The following is a 24,181-nucleotide window of genomic DNA, read 5'->3' as shown; positions in this document are numbered from 1 at the left end:
ATCACAAATAGGAGAGATACTAGGAAAAATCCTATTTAATTTTGTCTTCGAATAATGTAGTCTATGTATTATTTTAAATTGTATTAAGGAATGTCTAGTATTTAATGAACATTGGTGTATATGTTGTAAACTTTCATCCCATATATCTTGCATTATGAGTTGGTTCAATTCGTCCTCCCATGCTCATCTATATGATTCTGATGACGGAATATCAGTATCTAGGAGAGTATTATAAATAAAGGATATTAATTTATTTGAATTATAATGTCGTTTCAGGCATTCATCAAGAGTTTCTGGACCTCTAAATTTATATTCTTGCATGTGTAATTTTACATAATCTCTAAGTTGTAAATATCTAAAATAATTATTAACATGTAATCCGTACTTCTGTTGTAAATCCTGAAAAGAAAGAAAAGTTCCCTTATGATACAGATCTCCCACCATTTTAATTCCATAACTTTTCCATTGAGCAAATCCTCTATCTAAGACAGACGGTTTAAAAGAATGGTTATTCGCAATAGGGAGGAAAGAGGATAATTTACTCCGTTTTAAAGTAAGTTTTAATTGTTTCCAGGTACGGATAACACTATGTATAATCGGATTACCTCCATATGTTTTTTTATTTAAATTTATTGGAGCTAAGAGGATCGCACCAATATCAAATGGTAAACAATCCTCTTTCTCCATCTTTAACCAATCCAGTTGTTGATCAGTGTCATCCAACCAGAAGGTTATATTTTTAATATTAACTGCCCAATAATAAAATAAGAAGTTAGGTAAGGCAATTCCTCCATTAGTTTTAGACTTACATAGATGTCTTTCATTTATTCTATGAGTCTTGTAGTCTGAAATAAAATTAGTAATAATTGAATCGATTTAAAAAAAAAACTTTTTTGGAAGATAGATCGGAATTGCTTGAAATAAGTATAGTAGCTGTGGGAGAAAGATCATCTTTATAGCATTACTACGACCAACTAATGATATAGGAAGTGTTTTCCAAAATTGGATATTTCTGTGTAATTTAGTAAGTAAAGGAGGAAAATTTAATTTAAATAAAGAAGTATATTTCCTAGTCACGTAAATTCCAAGATATTTAAACTTTTCATAGGCAATTTTAAAAGGAAATTGTTGAAGTATGGCCGGATTTTGTTCCATTATTGGCATAATTTCACTTTTGTACCAGTTAATTCTATAACCTGAAAATGAACCAAATTGAGTTATGAGATTTAATACATTCGGAATGCTAATTTCAGGATTTGTAATGTATATTAATACATCATCCGCGTATAAAGAAATTTTATTGGTTGTAGGTTTAGTGTTATAACTGTGAATGTCTGGATTTGATCTAATACTTTCAGCAAGTGGTTCTATAACGAGGGCAAATAGAAGCGGAGATAGTGGGCATCCTTGTCTACAACACCTAAATAAATGAAATTTGGATGACAGCATTTGATTAGTTAATATTCTAGCTGTTGGGGATGTATATAAAAGTTTCACCCATGAACAAAAATGTTCACCTAATTGAAAATTTTCCATCACTGAGAAAAGATAGGGCCATTCTACTTGATCAAATGCTTTTTCAGCATCTAGCGAAATGATTGCTAAATCTTCGTTTAATATTCTATTTGAATATATTATATTGAACAAGCGTCTCAAATTGAAAAATGAATATCGTTTAGATATAAAGCCTGATTGATCGGGGTGTATCAATTTATCTATAACTAAACTTAATCTATGAGCTAAGATTTTCGCTAATATCTTCTGATCAGTATTTAAAAGAGCTATCGCTCTGTACGAACCAGGGTCTTCAGAATCCTTATCTTTTTTAGGAATAAGTATTATTGTTGATTCAGTCAGAGTTTGTGGTAATCTCTGTTGTTTAAAGGTGTAACTATATACAGTTTGCAAATGTGAAGAGATCAAATCACTAATTTTTTTATAAAATTCATTATTTAAGCCGTCAGGGCCAGGGGTCTTCCCATTTTTCATGGATTTAATGGTCTCTTCAACGTCTTTCATAGTTATTTCTGCGCCCAATAAATTTCTGTCACTCTCATTCAAACCAGGGAGGTTACATTCCTGCAAAAAGTTTTGCATCTGCGCAGAGCTATCTGTTATTTTTGATGAATATAATGTCTGATAAAATTGCAAAAATCTCTGATTAATGTCCTTGGGTAGCTTAAGCAAATCTCCGTTATCTGATCTAATTTTATGAATTGTAGATTCATCTTCTAATTTACGGAGTTGACGTGCTAATAATTTCTGTGGTTTATCTCCAAATTCAAAATGTATTTGTTTAGTATATTGAAAAAGCCTTAAAATGTGAGCTGAGAGTATATAATTTAACCTATATTTGAGAGCAGCGATTTTATTATGTATTTCAATAGAGGGAGCGATCGCATTTGTTATGTCTAACTGTTTTATCTGTCTTTCTAGCTCAATTTGTACAACCCGCTTCTTCTTGTTTTGAGACGCTTGATTTAAAACACAATCTCGCAGAAGATACAAGGCTGGATCGAAACGTGAAGCGTGAGAAATAAATCAGGCTGTGTGAGTGGGCAAGGTGGCAGATAGAATATGATGATTATCAAAACAAAACACACACACTAGAAATCTAAAACAATATCACAAAATATTGGAAATAATCAGCGTGGTCGGGCAGCATCTGTGGAAGGAGAAACAAAATTAATGTTTCAGGGCAACGACCCGCTGTCTTGTCCAAATATGATATAGGAAAAGGTTATACATTTTGTTACTAAGAAAGGCAAAATATTATTCAAACAAGCAGAACTAATAAATATTGGTGTTGAGACCTAGGAATCCGTGTACATGAAACACAGGATGTAGACACTGTGAACAAATGGGAAGACACATACGTAAGAAAACGGGAGTTGAGGAGTTGGGAATTCTGCACTGGTATCTTGGAAGTGTGGCAGAATAATCTCATTGGGATAAATGGCTGCTCTCCGAAGAGAATGAGTCTGTCTAAGCTAACTGGAGTCTAGCAGAATTGGAGATTAATCCATTGGAAACACAACTTCCCGGCAGCCATTTCTTTTTATTGTTCTATTAAACCATCATCGACTTTCTTCTCTTTATCAAGCTCTGAACATCCTTTGACATCAAGGATTGGAAATAGGAGATGATGGTACAGGGCAGTTTTTGTGATCCCTGAAATGAGTTCTCTCGCACGAGGATGCGTGCTGGGACCCTGGCTGTTGGTAATATATGTGGATTATGTGCATGTGGACGTGGGAGCCAAGATCAGCAAATCCACAGATCACACGAAGATTGGTGAAAGGTGGTCTTAGGACGCAGAGGGATATGTATTTAGAGATACATGCATTTAGAGATAAAGTGTGGAATTGCCAATCACACTGGCTCTATGTTATCCCACTCCAGTATCTACTCGCTACAGTCCAGGCCATTTACAGCAGCCAATTAGCCTACAAACCCGCACTATAACCCATGAAGGCCAAGCCGAGTCAGTGCGGGGTGGGGGAGGAAATGGGTGTCAGAGGTTATGGGGAGAATGCAGGAGAATGAGGTTAGGAGCGAGAGATAGATCAGCCACGATTGAATGGTGGGGTAGACTTGATAGGCCGAATGGCCTAATTCTGCTCCTATCACTTATGATCTTATGAAACTGGAGGTCCTGCAGGAGACCCACGTGTTTACAGAGAGAACATAACATGCAAACTCCACACAGACAGCAGCAAACCCGGGTCTCCGGTGTTGTGCGGCTCCACCAGCTTTTATGGATGTGTTGGTGATATGGGCTGAAAAATGACAAAGGGAATTTAATCCAAGCGAATGTGAGATGATTCATTTCTGGAACATGGCTGAGGTTGGACATACATGGGGAATGATAGGATATTGGAATGTTGAGGAATGGAGCGATCTCGGAGTAGTTGGAAGTCAATAGACAATAGACAATAGGTGCAGGAAGAGGCCATTCAGCCCTTCGAGCCAGCACCGCCATTCAATGTGATCATGGCTGATCATTCTCAATCAGTACCCCGTTCCTGCCTTCTCCCCATACCCCCTGACTCCGCTATCCTTAAGAGCTCTATCCAGCTCTCTCTTGAATGCATTCAGAGAATTGGCCTCCACTGCCCTCTGAGGCAGAGAATTCCACAGATTCACAACTCTCTGACTGAAAAGGTTTTTCCTCATCTCTGTTCTAAATGGCCTACTCCTTATTCTTAAACTGTGGCCCCTGGTTCTGGACTCCCCCAACATTGGGCACTTGAATTGTTGGGCATAGAGAGCCATGGGCCAAGAGTTGGGCAATGGGGTTAGCACGGATGGATGCCCACTAACGCATGAAAAGCTGGGCCGAACGGCCAGTTTACACACTGTTTGAATTTATGAGATGACTGTAAATCTCTCATTCTCTGGCGAGGATGGTAGGTGCAGAGTTAAAGGGTTTATTCAAACTGAGGGCAGATTATTAGACGGGGAATTGAGGGACATATGAATTCGATGTGGAAGAAGACGAGGATCACCAATGATCTACGATCTGTACCAATGATTTGGGATACGGTCTCATTCTGTCCCACTCTTATTTCCTACATCCTCATGAATTAGGCAGATTTAAAGTCCATTCTGAGGATTTTCCACAATGTTCATTGCCACTCGTCAATGTCATACCCAAGCAAGCCTTTGTATTTTGACATACCACTTTCATTCATTATTTCATCTGGCAAATGAATTCAAACGTTAATTAGCAAGAAAATTCTAGCTCATTAATTACCCAGCTGGGATGAAGAATAATGAACTAAGTTTTGTCCTTCAGTAATGAGTGATGTTTGGCACTATGCCTGTGGCCTGCGATCAGTTCCAGAGCTCATCTCGACATTTGTTTTGGTACTTCAATAAGTACATTACCCATTTGGATTACAACCCACAGCATTGAATTTTGTCAGTCACCCTTCTACTGATTAGCAAATTTCTCAGGCCTTCTTTAACTGTTTTATGGAGGCATGATTGTGCCTGCAATGTATGTGGTTTGGCTCAGTTAGTTTCCCTCCATTGATATTGATGTCTGTATTCAGACGACAGTTGCATCAGAACATTGCTTGGACGAGGTACTGATTGAGAATGATCAGCCATGATCACATTGAATGGCGGTGCTGGCTCGAAGGGCCGAATGGCCTCCTCCTGCACCTATTGTCTATTGTCTATTATCAGCCAAAACATTATGACCAGCTGCCTAATATACTGATGGTCCTCCGTGTGCAGCCCCATACGCAGCAGGTAAAGGGACAGGTGTTGCATCTCCTGCGGTTGCAGGGGAAAGTGCCCGGGGATGGGGCAAAATGTTAAATTAAGTCTTCTTCACCCATGTGTACATATTAGCAATCCCGATTTATTTTTGTATTTATTGATGTGATGGATATGAGCACAGCTGGTAATAGTGGTAATGGTACAATAGTGTATTGTGACATATTCCTCCCGTGACCACCATTAAAATTTTCTTTGACTTGTGCCACAGTCAACCTTCTGTTGATTCGGACCAGACGGGATAGCCTTCGTTGCTCTCGTGCATTGATGAGCCTTGGGCGCCCAACACCCTGTCGCCGGTTTGTGGTTTGTCCCTCCTCGGACCATTGTCGGTAGATACTCACCACTGCTGACCGGGAGCACCCCACAAGCCTTGCCGTTTCAGAGAGGTTCTGACCCAGTCATCTGGCCATAACAATTTGACCCTTGTCAAAGTCGCTCAGGTCTTTAATCTTGCCCATTTCTCCTGCATCCAACACATCAACTTCAAGAACTGACTGTTCACTTGCTGCCTAATATATCCCACCCCTTGACAGGTGCCATTGTAACAAGATAATCAATGTTATTCACTTCGCCTGTCAGTGATCATCCCCTCCCCTTTCTGCGTCCCGCAGAGACTGTTCCCTCCGTAACTCCCTGATCCACTCGTCCCTTCCTACCCAAACCACCCCATCCCCGGGTACTTTCCCCTGCAACCGCAGGAGATGCAACACCTGTCCCTTTACCTCCCCCTCAACTACAACCAAGGACCCAAAGTCTTTCCAGGTGAGACAGAGGTTCACCTGCACCTCCTCCAACCTCATCTATTGTATCCGCTGCTCTAGATGTCAACTTCTTTACATCGGCGAAACCAAACGCAGGCTCGGCGATCGTTTCGCACAACACCTTCGCTCAGTCCGCCTCAACAAACCTGATCTCCCGGTGGCTGAGCACTTCAACTCCCCCTCCCACTCCCAGTCTGACCTTTCTGTCATGGGCCTCCTCCAGTGCCATAGTGAGGCCCACCGGAAATTGGAGGAACAGCACCTCATATTTCGCCCGGGCAGCTTGCAGCCCAGCGGTATGAACATTGACTTCTCCAACTTTAGATAGTTCCTCTGTCCCTCTCTTCCCCTCCCCCTTCCCAGTTCTCCCTCTATCTTCCTGTCTCCACCTATATCCTTCCTTTGTCCCGCCCCCCTGACATCAGTCTGAAGAAGGGTCTCGACCCGAAACGTCACCCATTCCTTCTCTCCTGAGATGCTGCCTGACCTGCTGAGTTACTCCAGCATTTTGTGAATAAATACCTTCGATTTGTACCAGCATCTGCAGTTATTTTCTTACATAATGTTTTGGCTGATTGGTGTAACCTGCACGAACAATCTGGGTTCATTATTTACTTGCTGAAATAACTGGAGATGGTTAATATTTTAAGCGTTTCGCAATTTAGGAGAAAGTTTCATTTTCTGACGAAGCATATTTCTGTGTTCACCAAAATGTAAAACTGATGGTCCCGTAATTTTAGTTGCTTATTTTTGTCTGTTTTCTGGCTAATTTGTCTTAAATTTGTCTATTTTTGTCTGTTAAAACAAAGGTTGCAATGAAGTGCCAAGGAATGATCATCAGTATTATATTTTCCCATAAGATTCAAAAATTGTACATTGAGAGTAAGAATTGTGTTAATACTTTATTGGGCATTGCTTTTTCAACACCCACTTCATAAGCTGTACCTGTTGTAAATGAAACCAACGTATCCATTTTGAAAGCCTTGCAAAGCTCGGTACGAACATCAACAGTTTGAACAGAGTTCCTCAAACTCCACGCCCATTCTTTGCTCAGTCTGTATTGCTAGATATCCCACAGCTACAATTTGTTCAATATCTCCTTGGGGCTGAACCTTAGCCAGAATCTATTGCTTCCGTCTCAATATTGCTGCTGGCAAATTGAGGAATATCAAAGGTCTGTAACATACCCTGATTCTCCAGTCAATGAGTTGACAGTAACTTGGAGCTCGGCCAAGTGCAACCGATTGACAACTCATTGACTGAAAAGTGTGTGAGAACGCACGTGTTGCCCGCGTACCGCCACTCGACTCCGGAGGTAGTTGTAATCTCTGTCGGAGGGCGCGGTGCATCGATGGTGCAGAGTAACGGGGATCAGGAGCACTGGAGGCTGTGCAGCCTCAATGGGGGATGTGGGCAGACCCAGGGGCCAAGAATTAGGGGAATTGTGCAGCCAAAGCTGGGGACAAGTAATACGGCAGAAACGAAAAACTGCAGTTGCTGTTTTACACAAAGTGCTGGAGTAACTCAGCGGGTCAGGCAGCATCTTTTTTGAAGGCCGGGTCTCAGCTTTGGACCGACCACTCTGCATCTGAAAGAAGGTCAGGAGAGATGGGTGTGGGGAAGAGTCCTGACCCGAAACATCACCTATCCATGTTCTCCAGAGCTTCTGCCTGACCAACTGCGTTACTCCAGTACTTTGTTTCCTTCCGTGGACAAATGATATAGGTGAGTGTGTAGAAAGGATCTGCAGGTGCTGGTTTAAACCAAAAATAGACACGAAAAGCTAAAGTAACTCAGCGGGTCAGGCAGCATCTCTGGAGAAAAGGAATAGGTGACGTTTCGGGTCGAGACCCTTCTTCACAGTGCAGAAGGATGGCAACCCGAAATGTCACCCATTCCTTCTCTCCAGAGATGCTGCCTGGCCCGCTGAGTCCCTCCAGCATTTTGTGTCTACCTTCTTGGACTGGAAGCTCCACCAATGGGCCAATATCTCTGCAGGCACCTAGGGAACTTAATCTAAAAGTGCAGTTGTAAGAAAAAAAAGACACAAAAATGCTGGAGTAGTTCAGCAGGTCAGGCGGCTTTGCTGGAGAAGAGGGATAAAGGACATTGTGGGTGGGAACCCTTCTTCAAGGGAGGAGAATTTCTTCAAAGTATGGCTCCAGCTGTAACGATTGCCAGGAGAGTGCGATGGGCATCTCGTGTGGTTTCCATAATAAAAGTTGTGTTAGTATAGTGACACACCGTCTCAGAAGGGTGTGGGTTTTGAATCCTAAGAGTTCAGAAATTGTTGATGGAAATCAGCGGGAACATAAGCAGAGTGGTTTGGAAAGAGTTTGTGTTTTAATACCCCGTTTCACTTTGTAAATGGCCAAAGAAAATATTGGCTCAGACCTGGGAGTAGGCAGCTGTTTGGCCTCTTGGCAGCAGAATTAAATCCAAGAAGTTCTGAGATTACAACTTGCTTAAAAAATTGTTCTCTTTTAGAAAGCGTGCTTAATATTGTTTGGGTTTTCAAAATGGAAGATATCAAGAATACTTGGAAAACATTATCAAAACTAATGGCTTTACAAATTCTGGACGGTTGCAACCAGAAAAGCTGGTTATGGTAGAATTAGGTTTTCTATAGAAAGACTAGGAATAGTATCAGTCTGAAGAAGGATCTCGACCCGAAACGTCACCCATTCCTTCCCTCCTGAAATGCTGCCTGACCTGCTGAGTTACTCCAGCATTTTGTGAAATAAAAACCTTCCATTTGTACCAGCATCTGCAGTTATTTTCTTACACTAGGAATAGTATCCTAGTAGCAAAAGACACAAAGTGCTGGAGTAACTCAGCGGATCAGGCAGCATCTCTGGAAAACATGGTTAGGTGACATTTTAGGTGCCTTCTTCACACAATAATATCCTGGTCACTGATGGAAATTGCTGATGTGGAGTCATAGGTTTCCCATGGCAAAGCATGTGGAAAGTGTAACGTTATTTTAAATGTTTTTCTCGTGATTCAGAGGCAAAGTAAGCCACTTGGTTCTCAGAGTATTCCTAGCAGTCCACTCCCCCATATATTCTCTTATCTCCCGCGCATCAAACAAAACAGATAAGAAGTTAAATTGTGCAGCACCTTAACAGAAAAGGGGATTGCCTGCCTCCAACTGGCCACCCACATACTAAACACATATATCATCCCCTCTCCATCTTGTTCCCTTCTATCACCTACCAGCCTCCATTCCCCCCTTCCCTTGGACAATTATATACTGGCAATTTTGTCGTGAGGCAGGGTCTCGAGCCAAAACCTAGCACCCATCTACTGACTCCATAGATGCTGCTTGACCCACAGAGTTCTTCCAACATTCTGGTTTCTGGTACATGTTACAATGTTGGGAGAGTGCCTGGTTGTGTGAGCTTTCTCATCCACATGAATCAAATTAGCAGTCCTCTTTCTTGGCTGCATTGTATGTGTGGGATGCAAAAATCTGAATGTATTTATAAGATCCCTTTTGCTCAAATTTGCATTGTTCGGGTGTTGCTTTGTTCCAATATTCACCTCAGCAGCATAGACTGGTTGTAATACTAATGCACATATATATTATGTAGCACTGTTCAATCACTACCATTCACACTGGAAGAACAACAGCCTTTTCTTATTCTCATCAATAGGATCATAGAATGGGAATCTTTCAATCACTATCGCAAAGATGAGTAGAATATCAAATTATTTATGTCATTAGTTTGAGGGATTCGCTTTGCTGAGAAGTCCTTTCACCAAAACATATTTTGGAGATAATCACTTGTATTTAATTACATTTAATTTTCTTTATTATCTATGGCGTTGAGAGAATCTCAATGTTACGCCTTTGCACTATTTACTACACTTGTCTATTTAGGGCGGTACTGTGGCACAGCATGAGAGTTGCTGCGTTACAGCACCAGAGACCCAGGTTCGATCATGACTGCAGGTGCTGTCTGTACGTCGCTTGTACGTTCCCCCTGTGACTGCGTGGGTTTTCTCCGGGTGCTCTGGTTTTCTCCCATACTCCAGGTTTGTAGGTTAATTGGCTGCTATATAATTATAAATTGTCCCTAGTGTGTAGGATAGTGCTAGTGTACTCGGTGATCACTGCTGGTGTGGACTTGGTGGGCCAAAGGGCCTATTTCCTTGCTATACCTCCAAAGTCTATGCTACCACAATGACAGTGGTCATTAGGGATGATCAGCACTCGGTAGTCCACGGCAGGTCTTGCCTTACTAACGATTAACTATTAGTGGAGGTGACAAAGGCGATTGATGAGGGTCGGGTAGTGGATATTGTCGACATGGGTTTTAGAAAGGCATTAAATAAAGACCCTTGTGGGTAGGCTGATCCAGAAGCTTAAGATGCATGATTCCATGGTGACTTGGTAGTTTGGATCTTCAGACTTCTTCAGAAGGGTCTCGACCTGAAACGTCACCCATTCCTTCTCTCCTGAGATGCTGCCTGACCCGCTGAGTTACTCCAGCATTTTGTGAAATAAATACCTTCGATTTGTACCAGCATCTGCAGTTATTTTCTTACATAAATGTACACGTGTTGGTTTATGAGTTTGTACACAACACCAAAATTGGTGGAGTTGCGGGCAGTGATGAAGACTGCCAAATAATATAGCAGGATGTAGATCAATTACAGATATGGGTAGAAAAATGGCAGGTAAGGTATAATCCCAGGAAGTGTGAGGAGTTGCACTGTGGAAGGTTGAATGTAAGTAGATGGCAAGACCCTTAATATCACTGATAGAGGGATCTTGGGGTCCAAGTCCATAGCTGCCTGAAAGAGGTAACACAAGTAGATAAGAGTAGTAAAGAAGGCATAAGGTATCCTTGCCTTCATCAATCGGAGCATTGAGCACAAGAGTCTAGATTTCATGTTGCAGATTTATAGGGCTTTAATTGGGCCACATTTGGAGTATTGTGCGCAGTTCTGGTCGCCTATTACAGGAAGGATGTAGAGGCGTTGGAGAATGTGCAGAGGAGTTTTACCACAATACTGCATGGATTAGAGGCCATTGGTTATAAGGAGATAAGGTTGAGTGAACTTGGATAGTTTTCACTGGAGCTCCAGAGGTTGAGGGGAGATTATGAGAAGCAGAGACAATCAGAACCTCTCTCCCCCAGGGTGGAAATGTCAAAGACTAAGGGGCATAGCTTTAAGGTCAGAAGGGAAAAGTGTTTTTTGCTAAGTGCCTGGAAAGCAATACCAGGGTAGTAGTGGAAGCAAATAAGATAATAGCATTGGAGGCTTTTAGAGAAGCACATGGATATGCAGGGAATGGACTTTGGAAGTTTGCCATTAAAGTTTGGGAAATTTTCTCTTTGTACTAATCTCACTTTAAAGTGCAGACAAAAATAGATGTGTCACGTTAGCATTCATCACTGGTTCAGTTTGTATCTTTTGCTCAACATTTCAAATCTCCCTCCTATTAGCACTACATAAACCATTACATTCTTGTGCATCTCTCTCAACCTTCTTGCTTCAAGGAGTACCGCCTCAGTTTCTTCATTTTAACTTTGAGCTGAGGTTTTGTTTGAAGAATTGTTCAAATGAGATTTCACCACAGCCTGATGGAGCATAAGTAAAACGCATGATCTTTATTTAAGAATGTGTTTAGGTTCAGATCAGTCAATGGAAACAGAACATTAGCACTTGTACAATGAACCTAAACAAAATAAAGGATGTTGAGGAAGCAAAGATGCCACCTTGTGAGTAACGGGTCACATCCAAACACTGCATTCAAAACATTTTGCTAACAGTGCACATGAGTTTTGCCTTTTTACTGGCAATTTACCCCCCTTTAGGGTCTTAAGGAAATCAATAACCACATCAAGAAAACATCTGGAGGGAACTGCTGAGGTTGAATACAACCTACTCTTTATTCGTGTGTACTTTCACATGCTGAGCAGCTCTTCAGTCTTCTTCTTGCTTTGTAGTGGCAAACAGATTGGAACAGTTTGTGAAAGGCATCCAACATGTTGTGGACAGAACACACATTTAGCTCTCTGCATGCCTTGTCTCTTCAGACACTTGGGAAATCTTCAATCATAGAACGCCCTGGTGCTGCTGAAAGATTGGATTAACAAAAGTAACGTCAATCCAAACTAAACAATTGAAAAGATGAAATGATTTGAAAGCATTGCGTTTATAAAAAAATGGGTATCTCAATATTTTTTCTGAAAAATATAATGTACAAATTGGCTTGAAAAACTTAAAATATGATTGATACTACTTAGGTTAATGTTGAAATTTATTTCCAGAACACTTTGCTATCTGTATGAATCTAGGTTCATATTTCATGTTCATAAGTTCAGGGAGCAGTATAAGGCCATTCGGCCCATCAAGACTACCCTGCCATTCAATCATGGCTGATCTATCTTTCCCTCTCAAACCCATTCTCCTGCCTTTGCCCCATAGCCCCTGACACCCTTACTAATCAAGAATTTCTGCCTTAAAAATATCCATTGACTTGTCCTCCACAGCCGTCTGTGGCAATGAATTCCACAGATTCACCATCCTCTGACTCAAGAAATTCCTTCTCATCTTCTTTCTAAAGGTACGACCTTTTATTCTGAGGCTATGGCCTCTGGTCCTACACTCTCCCACTAGTGGTAACATCCTCTCCACATTCACTCTGTCCAGTGATACTTGATATTTAATTGGCTCTGCAGCAAGCAATCAGACTGTAAAACCAAAAGGTGTAGCAGTCACGATGGAAGCTGCACTGTCTCCAGACTGTGGAGCTTGCCGATACTCTGTCCCAGACAGACGCTGTCTGCCTCAACTGGGTTCACGCTGCCTCCCAGCAGAGCAATCTCGTCCATTTGATGACCCTTCCTTCACTAACCCTGGCTCAGCAACTTGTCCTCTCACAGCTGTTGTCGTCCTCCTCCACACTTCTTGATTCTCTTGACATCTATTTATGCAAACGGTTAACTAAACGTATCCAATTAACCTACCAGCACTCTCTTAGGGATACGGAGGGAATAGGAGCATGCAGTGGGAACATCTGCCGACGCAGGAAGAATGTGCAAGCTCCATCCAGACACCATTCAAAGTTCCCAGAGACTGTCACAGCCCCTCAGTAAATATGCAAGCCCTCAACTATAAAAGGAATATTTTGGCCACCGGGAGATCACGTAGGCCAAGGCGGACTGAGCGAAGGTGTTCAGTGAAACGATCGGGACCAGTCTACGTTTGGTCTCGGCGATGTACAAGAGTCCACATCTTGAACAACGGATACAGTGGATAAAGTTGGAGGAGGTGCAAGTGAGCCTGAAAGGGCTGTCGGGGTCTCTGGACAGAGTTGAGGGAGGGGGTATAGGGACAGGTGTTGCATCTCCTGCGGTTGGAAGGGAAGGTACCTGGGGAGGGGGAGGTTTGGGTGAGAAGGGATGAGTTAACCAGGGAGTTGGGGAAGGAATGGTCACTGCGGAAAGGGGTGGAGATGGGAAGATGTGACTTGTGGTTGGATCCCATTGGAGGTGGCAAAAATGTTGGAGGATTATGTGTTGCATGCGATGGCTGAAGGGGTGAAAGGTGAGGACTTGGGGGACTCTGTCCCTGTTGCGACTGGGGGGAGCAAGAACGGAGCTGCCGGGTACCAAGGAGACATGCGAGGGCTTCATCTATGATAGAAGAGGGGAACCCCCGTTCCCTAAAGAATGAGAACATCTCAGATGTCCTGGGATGGAACACCTCATCTTGGGCATAGATGCGGCGTAGACGGAGGAATTGAGAGTAGGGGGATAAAGTCTTTGCAGGAAGCAGGGTGGGAAGAAGTGTAGTTTAAACTGTTGTGGGATTCAGCAGGTTTGTAATAGACTAGACAAAGTGGACCCGTTGGGCCCAGACCTCTCCTGCATTGGTGCAGCACCCTGTCCTACCCCCCCTCCCCCCTCCCCCCTCCCCTCAACCCCCCCTCCCCTCAACCCCCCCTCCCCTCTCCCTTCTCCCCCACTCCCCCCTTCCTCCTCCCCTCCCCCTCCCCTCCCCCCCCTCCCCTCCCCTCCTTTTAAACTTTAAAATGTGAATAACTTAAAAAATATAACACCGATTTCAATAAAACTACTTGGATTATCACTAAAGTGACAATGGTGAGTAAGGTGGGCTTAAAATTGTTGCACTATCGTGTACCATTTTGGCTGAAGTTCAGTCACAAACAAGATAACAAACGAGAGTATAAGAAAATAACTGCAGATGCTGGTACAAATATTTATTCACAAAATGCTGGAGTAACTCAGCAGGTCAGGCAGGTTAAGTTATGCTGCCTGACCTGCTGAGTTACTCCAGCATTTTGTGAATAAACAAACGAGAGTATTAGTGTATAGATGTCAATTGATAGTCTATCTCCTGTGATGGAGACTGTGAGATCAAGAAAGGGGAGGGAGGTGTCAGAGATGGTCCAAGTGAATTTGACTGCAGGATGGGTATATGTGGTGAAGTTAAGGAAGTCCATGAGTTCTGCATGGGTGCAGGAGGTAGCACCGATGCAGTCATCAATGTAGCGGAGATAACAATTCGGGGATAGGGCCGGTGTACACCTGGAACAGGGATTGTTCAACTTATCTTACAAAGAGGCAGGCATAGCGGGGCCCATGCGAGTGCCCATGGCTACGCTTTGGATTTGGACGAAGTGGGAGGAGTCGAAGGAGAATATGTTGTGAGTAAGGACCAGCTCCAGGTGGAGGAGAGTGTTGGTAGAGGGAAATTGGCAGGTTCTGCAATCGAGGAAGAAATGGAGGACTTTAAGGCCTTCCTGGTGGAGGATGGAGGTGTAGAGTGACTGAACGTCTATAGTAAAGATGATGGAACAAGGGCCTGGAAAACGGAAGTCATTAAAGAGACGAAGGGTGTGTGAGGTATCTTGGATATAGGTCGGGAGGGATTGGACCATGGGGGATACGATGGAGTCGAGGTACTTGGAAATGATTCCAGTGGGGCAGGAGCAGGCAGAAACAATGGGTCAGCCAAGGCTGTTGGATTTTGTGGAGAAGGTAAACTTCTCTGGGGCGCTGGGAAGCAACAAAGTTGGAGGCTGTGGAGGGCAGACAGCCGGAAGCGATAAAATTGGAGATAGGCTGCAAAATGATGGGCTGGTGCTCATCTGTGGGCCCAAGGATAGGTAGGAGGAGGTGTCTGAAAGTTGGCGCCTGGCCTCAGCGCGGTAAAGTAAGCACCTCCCTTGTCGGCAGGTTTCATGATAATATCGGGGTTGCTGCACAGAGGGCTGTACGTTCAGAGGGGGTGAGGTTAGTGTAGGTAAGGGGAGTGGAAAGGTTGAGATGGTTGATGTCACGTCGGTAGTTAGGAAGAATAAATGCACAGAGTCTCCTGTCCAGAGTAGGGAAATTGAGAACCAGAGGACATAGATTTAGGATGGGGGGGGGGGGGGGGCGGGAATATTTAATAAAAAACTGAGGGGTAACTTCTTTACACAAAGGGTGGTGAGTGTCTGGAACGAGCTGCCAGAGGAGGTAGTTGAGGCAGGTACTATTGCGATGTTGAAGAAGCATTTAGATAGGTTAATGGATAGGACAGGTTTAGAGGGATATGGGTCAAATGCAGGCAGGTGGGACTAGTGTGGATGGGACATATTGGTTGGTATGGGCAGGTTGGGCCGAAGGGACTGTTTCCACGCTGTATGACTCTATGACATGATCAAGAAATGGAAATGATAAGTCTAATGTGCATGGAAGGATTTGGTGCAAAAATACATCCAAGGGCTTAAGTTACCACAATGAATGGTTTCATGTGCTGTAATGTACCTTAGTAACAATCACCGGCTTTGGAACGCCCATCAGATCACAGAGATGATTCCGCTGAGCCCGTACAGTGGGAAGGTCAGCATCCCTGTGAGCCAAAGAACATTGTCGGCAAGTTAACCAACTGCAACAACTTTACAATAGATTGCATTCTGTGAGCATGAACTATACTTCGGTCAAGTAGAGCAACATTTAGAAAAAAACTGGAACAATTGACAATAACACATTTATAATGTACAGTTCAGTTAGTGAACCTTCGTGACCCTGGATGATGTTCAGGCACACTCCCAGTTAAGTGTCGCATGCCCAAAATTAATTCCTTATATTCAGTAACAAAACCTCCCTAAGAGATGTAATTCTTTACACGTTTAAGATCAAGGCTGAAAAATTGCAACAGTTGGTTTCAGTCAGTCTTTTTTTTTGGATTTTTTTTTCCCTTTCCTATAATGGGACTTGTAAATCATATATGCTAACGACACCTCGTTAACAGTTGAGTTTTTATAATACTCGAGAATAATGGAGGTATTATTCAGCATCCAAAGGGCCTTGAATTGTGGAATTTCCTTGCATTCCTGCACTGCCCCCTCTGAGTGAAACATGAAGCAGTCATATGGTTACTTTTTTTTCCAGTATACTTAGTCATTTTGTACTACAAAGAAAAATGAAAATTAGCAACAAGAAGCCAGAGTTTTCAAAATCCCCAAATTTCCAAACTGTTCTAAAAACATTGAGATATTTGAATTACAACTTTTTACTTCGGATGCAAATGAGAAATGAACTTGAAGTGAAACGGCCACTCTGCTTTGTCTTTTACTGATGTTGCCTGACCTGTTTCCAGAATATGTTGTTATTGCTTTATACCATGGATTGATAGGTTTAAATCTTGGCTGGTGTACCTCACTTTGACTACATGTTGCAGACATGAACATGATCCTTGTACAATAAACATTTCATGTTGTGACATAATAGTGAGTGGCAGCAACTTGGGGATTTGTGCATGAGAATCCATTAGCACTCATTGGGCTGCAGGGACATACAGTCACTCATTACTATCAATGGAAATCAGGTACTTCTGGTTTCATTGTAAAATATTCTGAAATGTATGTCCCATGAGGTCTAAGAGAAACTTTACTGTGTCCTAAGTTTTGGGGGAGTGGATGAGAAAGCAGATAACAGAACTAGTGTGAATGGATGGTGGTTAAAATAGCTTGTTTTCATGCTGAATCTCTAAAATCAAAACTCAATCTAATTGATGTCTGTATGGCTTTGACATAGAGGTGACACAGTTGGTAGAGCTGCTGTCTTGCAGCGCCAGAGACCCGGGTTCGATTCTGACCCTGAGTATTGCCTGCTTGGAGTTTGCACGTTCTCCCTGCAACTGTGTGGGGTTCCTCCGAGTGCTCTGGTTTCTTCCCACCTTCCAAAGACGTGTGGGTCTGTAGGTTAATTGGCCTCTGTAAATTGTCCCGAGAATATAGGGAGTGGATGCTAATGTAGGGTAACAGAACTAGTGTGATCGGGCAATCTATGGTCAGCTGGACTCGGCGGTGGGCCGAAGGGCCTGTTTCCATGCTGTATCCCTGAAACTAAACCATGAACTGCTTTGGGTTCCTAAAAAAACCCTAACATTTACAGACATAAATTCCTCACAAATATTATAAAATTTACTCCATTTGACTTTTTTAGATTTTAGAGATACAGCACGGAAACAGGCTGATTGTAAGTGGTGGGGAGAGGGGAAGTAGAAAGCTGGAAGAGAGGAGGGGCAGGACAAAGTCTGGCAGGTACCAGGATGAATCGGATGAGGAGGGTTTTTTGATAGGAACGTGGCTGGACAAAGGCCAGAGATGAATAGACAGAAGGTGTGAAAAAAAAGGATTGAAGAGGGTCGAATTGTGAAGCTAATGGAAGGAACGCAGGTAGAAGGAGAGAAAGGAGGGAGAAATAGGTGCAGGTGGGGCAGAGGGGTGGGAAGAAGGTGGGGTGGTATATGAGCGGAGAAGGGAGAAGAGGAGGATTATGTAGTTACCTAAAGTTGGAGAATTCAATGTTTGTTCCATTGGGTTGTAAGCTACCCAAGTGGAATATGAGGTGTTGTTCGTCCAGTTTGCATGTGGCCTCACTCTGGCTGTGGTGGAGGCCCAGCACAGAAAGGGCAGTATGGGAATGGGAGTTAAAATAGTTAGCAGCCAGGGGATCCTGCAGGCCTTGGTGGACATTACAACATTTCTTCCAGGATATTAAGTAAAATTAAGAAAACAAATCAGTCTTCAAATTCTGTCGAATGCCAGATGGAAGAGGTCAAACAAATCCAGTTTCTGCTCTTATTCCAACTATTCAAATACTTGTACGCGCTCTGTTTCCGGCAATCTGTCTGCCATTACATGCTCTAATTAATCCGTTTGGTCCATGTAACATTCAGCGTTTAATTTGGTGCAGAAGTGGGTGCTACACACACTCTAACCCTTTCCACATCGTAAACCCTTACGCAGTGGAAATAAAAGTCTCGCCAAGATAAAGAGCGATTTCATCAGTTATTCATCATGCAGCCAAAGCCACTTCACAGTTGTGAGGTACTCTGCAAGTAAAGAGAAACAGGTGCTGCTCAAATTACAACCATCTTATTAATAACAACTGAACAAAATGATATCAATACATAACTTTGTTCCAAATACCAGTTTCTCATCTGTGTAGATGCTCAGATTCCACACCTAAATTATGCCTAAAGCTACACTGAGGATGGCTGGAGAGTGGAAAAGCAAAGTTTGGAAAAACATTAATTAGAGAGCCTTAGCTCAAATTGTATACTGGATTAAGCAAATATTATTCAGCCTGCTAATATAGTATCAAGTGGTACCGATTGGAATGAAGGTGTTCCTTCCTATATCTCATACATAGAACACAATTAAGGATTCTTAAGTTGGATTTCAATCCAATGAATCCAAAAGTGATCCAACACCGCTGGAAATTTTCAATTGTTATTTAAACTTAATTGTTAAAATCTTATCAGTCCATCTGCTTGATTGCATAACAGAATAGTGTGTGAACTATAATTACTCTGATACCATACACGGTTTCCACTGAATAAGTGAAGCAAAAAAAAATGTACATGAAAATTAGGGAATAAAATAGTTACAGGGCAGGTTTATAGTCCAGACTTTCCTTCCAGGTTGAGAGCAGTAGAAAAGCTCAACTAATAAGCTGAGGGGGTGCTGGATCTAGATAAATCTCTGGGGCATGATCTGACATGTCAAAGAAAACTCTGGGAAGCCAGAGAAAAGATTGTGCGCGCGGCGCCCTGGCTGAGATTTACGTAATCGTTAGACACCAGTGAGCAGCTGGAAGACTGCAGGGTGGCTAATGGTGTGCCTCTGTTTAACATGGTGGTCTACACGGCTGCATTCGCAACCCCTTTCTATACTCCCTATACACTCGCAACTATGTGGTCAAATTCTGCTCTAACTCCATCTACAAGTTTGGAGATGACTGCACGGTGGTAGGCCACACCTTGAACAAGATGGAGTACAGAGAGGAGAGGGAGCTTTGTAACATGCTGCCAAGACACAACCTCTCCCTCAATGTTGGCAAATGGCAGAGCTGCTCACTGACCTCAGGAAGCAGGAAGGAGTGCAAGCCCCAGTCTACATCAATGGTGCTGAACTGGAGATGGTCTAGAACTTCCAAGTTCCTAGGTGTAAATATCACCATCAATTTGTCCTGATCCAATCACATTGAAGCCGCAGCCAAGAAAGCACAGCAACACTTCTTCCTTGGAAGACTTGAGGAATTGGTCATGTCTCAAATGATTCTTGCCAATTTCTGTAGATGCACCGTGGAATGCATCCTGTCGAGTTGCATCACAGCTTGGTTTGGCAAGTGCTCTACATAATGCACCTACACAACGAATGCAACTCACCAGTTATTGTCACTGAGACTTGCCATCACTTCATCCAATATCTCTGCATCAATGATATCATCATATGTTAAAAGCATCTCATACATCTGGCTGGCAGTTGTCTTCCTTATCTGTTCAAGACATTAATTATCAGACCATGGTATTGAAACTTCCTTATCTGTTCAAGACATTAATTATCAGCCCATGGTATTAAAACTTCCTTATCTGTTCAAGACATTAATTATCAGACTATGGTATTAAAACTTCCTTATCTGTTCAAGACATTAATTAGATGACCATGGTATTGCAACAAAAATCACTTACAAAATATCCATCCCCCTTAAACTTTGAAATGTAAAATAATCACATATCTACCAGATTACTTAGCTTTTTCCCCCCAAAAAGTATTCAGGTAATTGTATAAATTACCTATGCTAGATTGTTGCTTTATCCATTGTGAGATATAATAACAATACTTAAAAATAACCTGTTACCTGTCTTATTTCAGTGAACATTTTGAATATTTTAGAGAATTAAGGATTGGTCTAAAATTTGGTCAATAAATTTCTATGTGATATTGAATTCAATACATAGAAATGAAACGGATCAAGTAGTGAAATTAGTGTGTGCTGTAGTTTACACTCATCAATCCTTCTATTGTATTTACCTTGACCGGGCTTTTCTGCATGTAAATGTTTCTTGCATGTATTTCCCTAGATTCCCATTCAAAGGGACTAAGCTGATTAACTTAATAATTTCCTGCTGGAGCAAATTCCATATTTTAAATCCTTTGAGTGACAACATTGCTTCCTTCCTTTCCTATTGAATTCATTAGCAACTATCTTTTACTCGTGATCCTTAACTTCTGATTCTTCCACAAATGGAAACATTTACATCATAAAATATGTGATACCTTATCAAAAGTTTTTTTTGTTGAAAATCTAAGCATATGACAATTAACTTGATGCTGTGGTGATTAGCGGTTTCAAAACTGTTTACAGATTTGTGATTCCCATTTCAGCTCCTGCTGAATAACACGAGGAGGACACAGTTAAAGGGGAAAAAGTACATTTTGCCCTAATCAGAGAGTTTGTAGAACAGTTTTGATTTGATTTTCCATCCTTCTAGTAAACCTATTTCTCACAATTAGTTAATGCAGAAAGCATTATTTAGTAGAGTTGTTTCCATAACCAATTCCTAAAGGAAAAGTAGTTGCTTACACATGGATAAGCACATCTAATTTCAAAATTTTCCTAATCACTTCACTTCCTCTTTGTATAAGTATATAATTGTCTTTGAACTGAAATCATTTATGCGCCTAATGACCTCCATTTCCTTCAATAGCAAGCATTGTGTTTAGCACATGTGCTCTTTCACATTTATTTTAAAACATTAGTATTTATGCAATCTTATTTGATCTAGGGACCACCATGGTTTCATAATCTAACACTTTATTATTTTAGTCTAACTTGCAAAATAGATGTTCAGGAGGCAGAATTTCCACTTGGGGTTTAGCTGGATCGGAACACTGCAATTATGTACAACTGCAAGTAAAACCATCCAGCGTTGCATAGGTAAATCACCCACCAAAGGTTCCACTGGGTCAAAGGTAAAATGGTTAAAAATATGCTTCAGGCATTTACTGTCTGCTCCTTATTCAATATCTGTATTTGAAAATGAGTGCAAAGAACAGGATGAAAAAGTGTATTAACAAGAAAAAATACCAAAATACCATTTTGGAATTCATTTGCTAATTTCCCCTCAAAGCTGAACCCTATCCAGTGGCCACATAACAGTTATCAGCAGTCGGATAAACAATGCGTGATATATTAAATCCCTATCTGAGCTCTCGATTTACTGCCCTCATGCTTACTTGACGATTATGATCAGTCTTACTTACACATTTGTTGTCATGGCAGCTAACAACTTCAGCCTGAAGCAAAGTATTACCTGTTTCAGATCTTATCTTCTGCCACTTTCACACAATTGTCAAGTCAGGAACACTGCTAATAGAACCACTATTATTCTTCACTGTTCAGAATTTTATTATTTTCAAGTAGTTGCAGTTCTTTTCTTTGATTTCATCTTACAGATTCAACAGCTTGGTTTATATTGCATGGAATACTTCTGGTGAATTGCGTCACATTAATGTAAAATTATCTCAGCAATTTTAATGTATTAATAAATACATTGAATATTCATATTGGTGTAAACTGTGTATTTTGTGATGACATGGTTTGACATCACATCTGCCAAAAATCATTCTCGAAAAGCCTGTAGCTTCATGCATGGTAAATTATTAGGAAAAACTACAGCACAAGATTCTAGCACACTTAAATAAATGAGTAAACACTTACTATTGGGAATGGGTAGCACAACAGGAACAAGAGCTGGGAGAGGATGTTTTTTCTAATATCACCTTGGAACTGAATAAGACCACAGAATCTGGAAGACAACCCAAATCAGAGTGTTTGTTATCATCTCAGGAACACAAACTTTAATCGATGCTTGTTCATATAGACATTAAAGGGTAATTGTGCATAATGTAAAAGCAATTTGAGAAACGCTGCAGAAGGTCAAAGAGACCACGTGACAAGCATTTTCATCACGGTTGCCACTGTAATCCACACTGGGCTAAATGGTAAAGTAAAACTCTGAAAATCGAGTTCCAAGAGCTCAAGTCATGCAAGTGTTCTGTCCCTTTCAGATGGTTTCATCATTCAGATCATATCATTTTGGAACACATAAGAATTGCAATGATAATTGTATTTGTTATTTCACAATTTAAATAATAGTTAGATTATGAAACCATGGTGGCCCCTGGATCAAATAAGATTGCATAAACTGTATTTTTTGAAATTAAACGTGAAAGAGTACATGTATATTTATTTAAATGTGTATGTTAAGAATATTACTTAAATACATCAAAAATTCAACTGTTTGCAATAAACCAGAGTATAGGACAGAGCTGGATTTCTCATGGGTCAATTTATATAATTGGCCTGTGCAACTAATTAACAATTTAGATAAACACCAGATTTTGCATGGGCCAGCTCGCTCAAGATGGCAAAGGGGAAGAATATTTTCTCTTCATGTTAACCACCATCTGAGCTCTGAGGCACCAGATACATAATTTTCTAATCGTTCTAAATAGTGCACACATTTACATAAATCCTTCAAGCAACATGAGTGCAATACAACAGGAAATATTAAGATTATCAAATATAATTTTAGTAATAAATAAGTCGCAAAATCCAATACATTGCAAGTTTCAAGGTTCTCAGAACATTGCAAACACAATTCATCAGCTGAATACGATTAAAAATAAGTGCAGGTAAGAAACAACACTCTCTTGAACCAATCTAATTTAAAATATTGAAATACCTCTCTTTGACCACAATTTCTCATGATACAATTCAATCACATGTTCTTTGTGGCACAATTGAAGTAAAAATCAAACACAATCTACAAGAACATAATGCCATTAAATTAAATTTTCAATTGAAGCTTTGTATCAGGACTTGCACAGGCTAGTCCAATCAAGGCACCACAATGTTTTCTTTCACGTTTCCAGAAATTACTTAAACTATTCTCATTTAACTCAATGTGTCGGAAGGAACTGCAGATGTTTGTTTACACCAAAGATAAACTCAAAATGCTGGAGTGATTCAGCGGGTCAGGCAGCATCTCTGGAAAAAAGGAATAGGTGATGTTTTGGGGTCTCGACCCAAAATGGCACCTATTCATTTTCTCCAGAGATGCTGCCTGACCCGCTGAGTTGCTCCAGCATTTTGTGTCTATCTTCTCATTTAATTAAAGCTTGGCATATCAGTAAATAATTATTATTTTCAACCAACATATTGCTTTAGCTGTCATTCAACTCTAGTTCATGCTATTCGTGCATACCAATTTCACAATTGTGTCTTTGTTAATCCATGGAGAAATAAAGAACTGCAGATGTTGGAATCTTAAGCAAAACACAAAGTGCTGGAGTAACTCAGCAGGTCAGGCAGCACCTCTGGAGGACATGGAGAGGTGATGTTTTGGGTCGGGACCCTTCTTCAGAAAGTTACTCCAACACCTTGCGTCTTTTTTGTACCTACAGTTCCTAGTATCTCCTCCAGAGACGCTGCTGACCTGCTGAATTACTCCAGCACAGTGTTTTTGTTCTCTATGCTCGATATGTCATCAATTTCCATTGACATTTAAATCAGGAATACAGAATACAATTTCTTTAAAATACAAGTCAATTTTTGCCTGCCTGAGGTACAAAATGGGTAAATACAATTATCTTTGCTGTCAAAAGTGCAGAAATATAGCTTACAAGAAGATAACCTGCTACTTTTACTTTCCCACGGGAAATTAGCATGTTGAAAAATATGAAGCCTCTTCTAAACCTGCACAGACATGCTCTGGGCTTTCTCTTCTCCCATTCTGTCATTACTACT

At 41.3% G+C, this 24,181-nt stretch overlaps 1 protein-coding gene across 1 annotated transcript in view; it reads right to left on the bottom strand.

Moving 5' to 3' along the window:
- Positions 1-11,654: 11,654 nt before the first annotated feature.
- Positions 11,655-24,181, bottom strand: part of tbcd (tubulin folding cofactor D) — a 238,705-nt gene continuing 226,178 nt past the window's right edge. The window contains exons 36-39 of the mRNA XM_078400951.1: positions 22,091-22,178; positions 19,755-19,864; positions 15,842-15,926; positions 11,655-12,140 (exon numbers count right to left, since the gene is read on the bottom strand). Of these exons, the coding sequence (XP_078257077.1) occupies positions 12,120-12,140; positions 15,842-15,926; positions 19,755-19,864; positions 22,091-22,178 (304 nt within the window). The 3' untranslated portion in view covers positions 11,655-12,119. The remainder of the gene's footprint in view (positions 12,141-15,841; positions 15,927-19,754; positions 19,865-22,090; positions 22,179-24,181) is intronic.

The sequence above is a fragment of the Rhinoraja longicauda genome, chromosome 6 (genome assembly GCF_053455715.1).
Source record: "Rhinoraja longicauda isolate Sanriku21f chromosome 6, sRhiLon1.1, whole genome shotgun sequence".
Lineage (NCBI taxonomy): Eukaryota > Metazoa > Chordata > Chondrichthyes > Rajiformes > Arhynchobatidae > Rhinoraja > Rhinoraja longicauda.
Note: the sequence above shows the minus strand (reverse complement) of the source record. Positions and strands in the feature narration are given on the sequence as shown.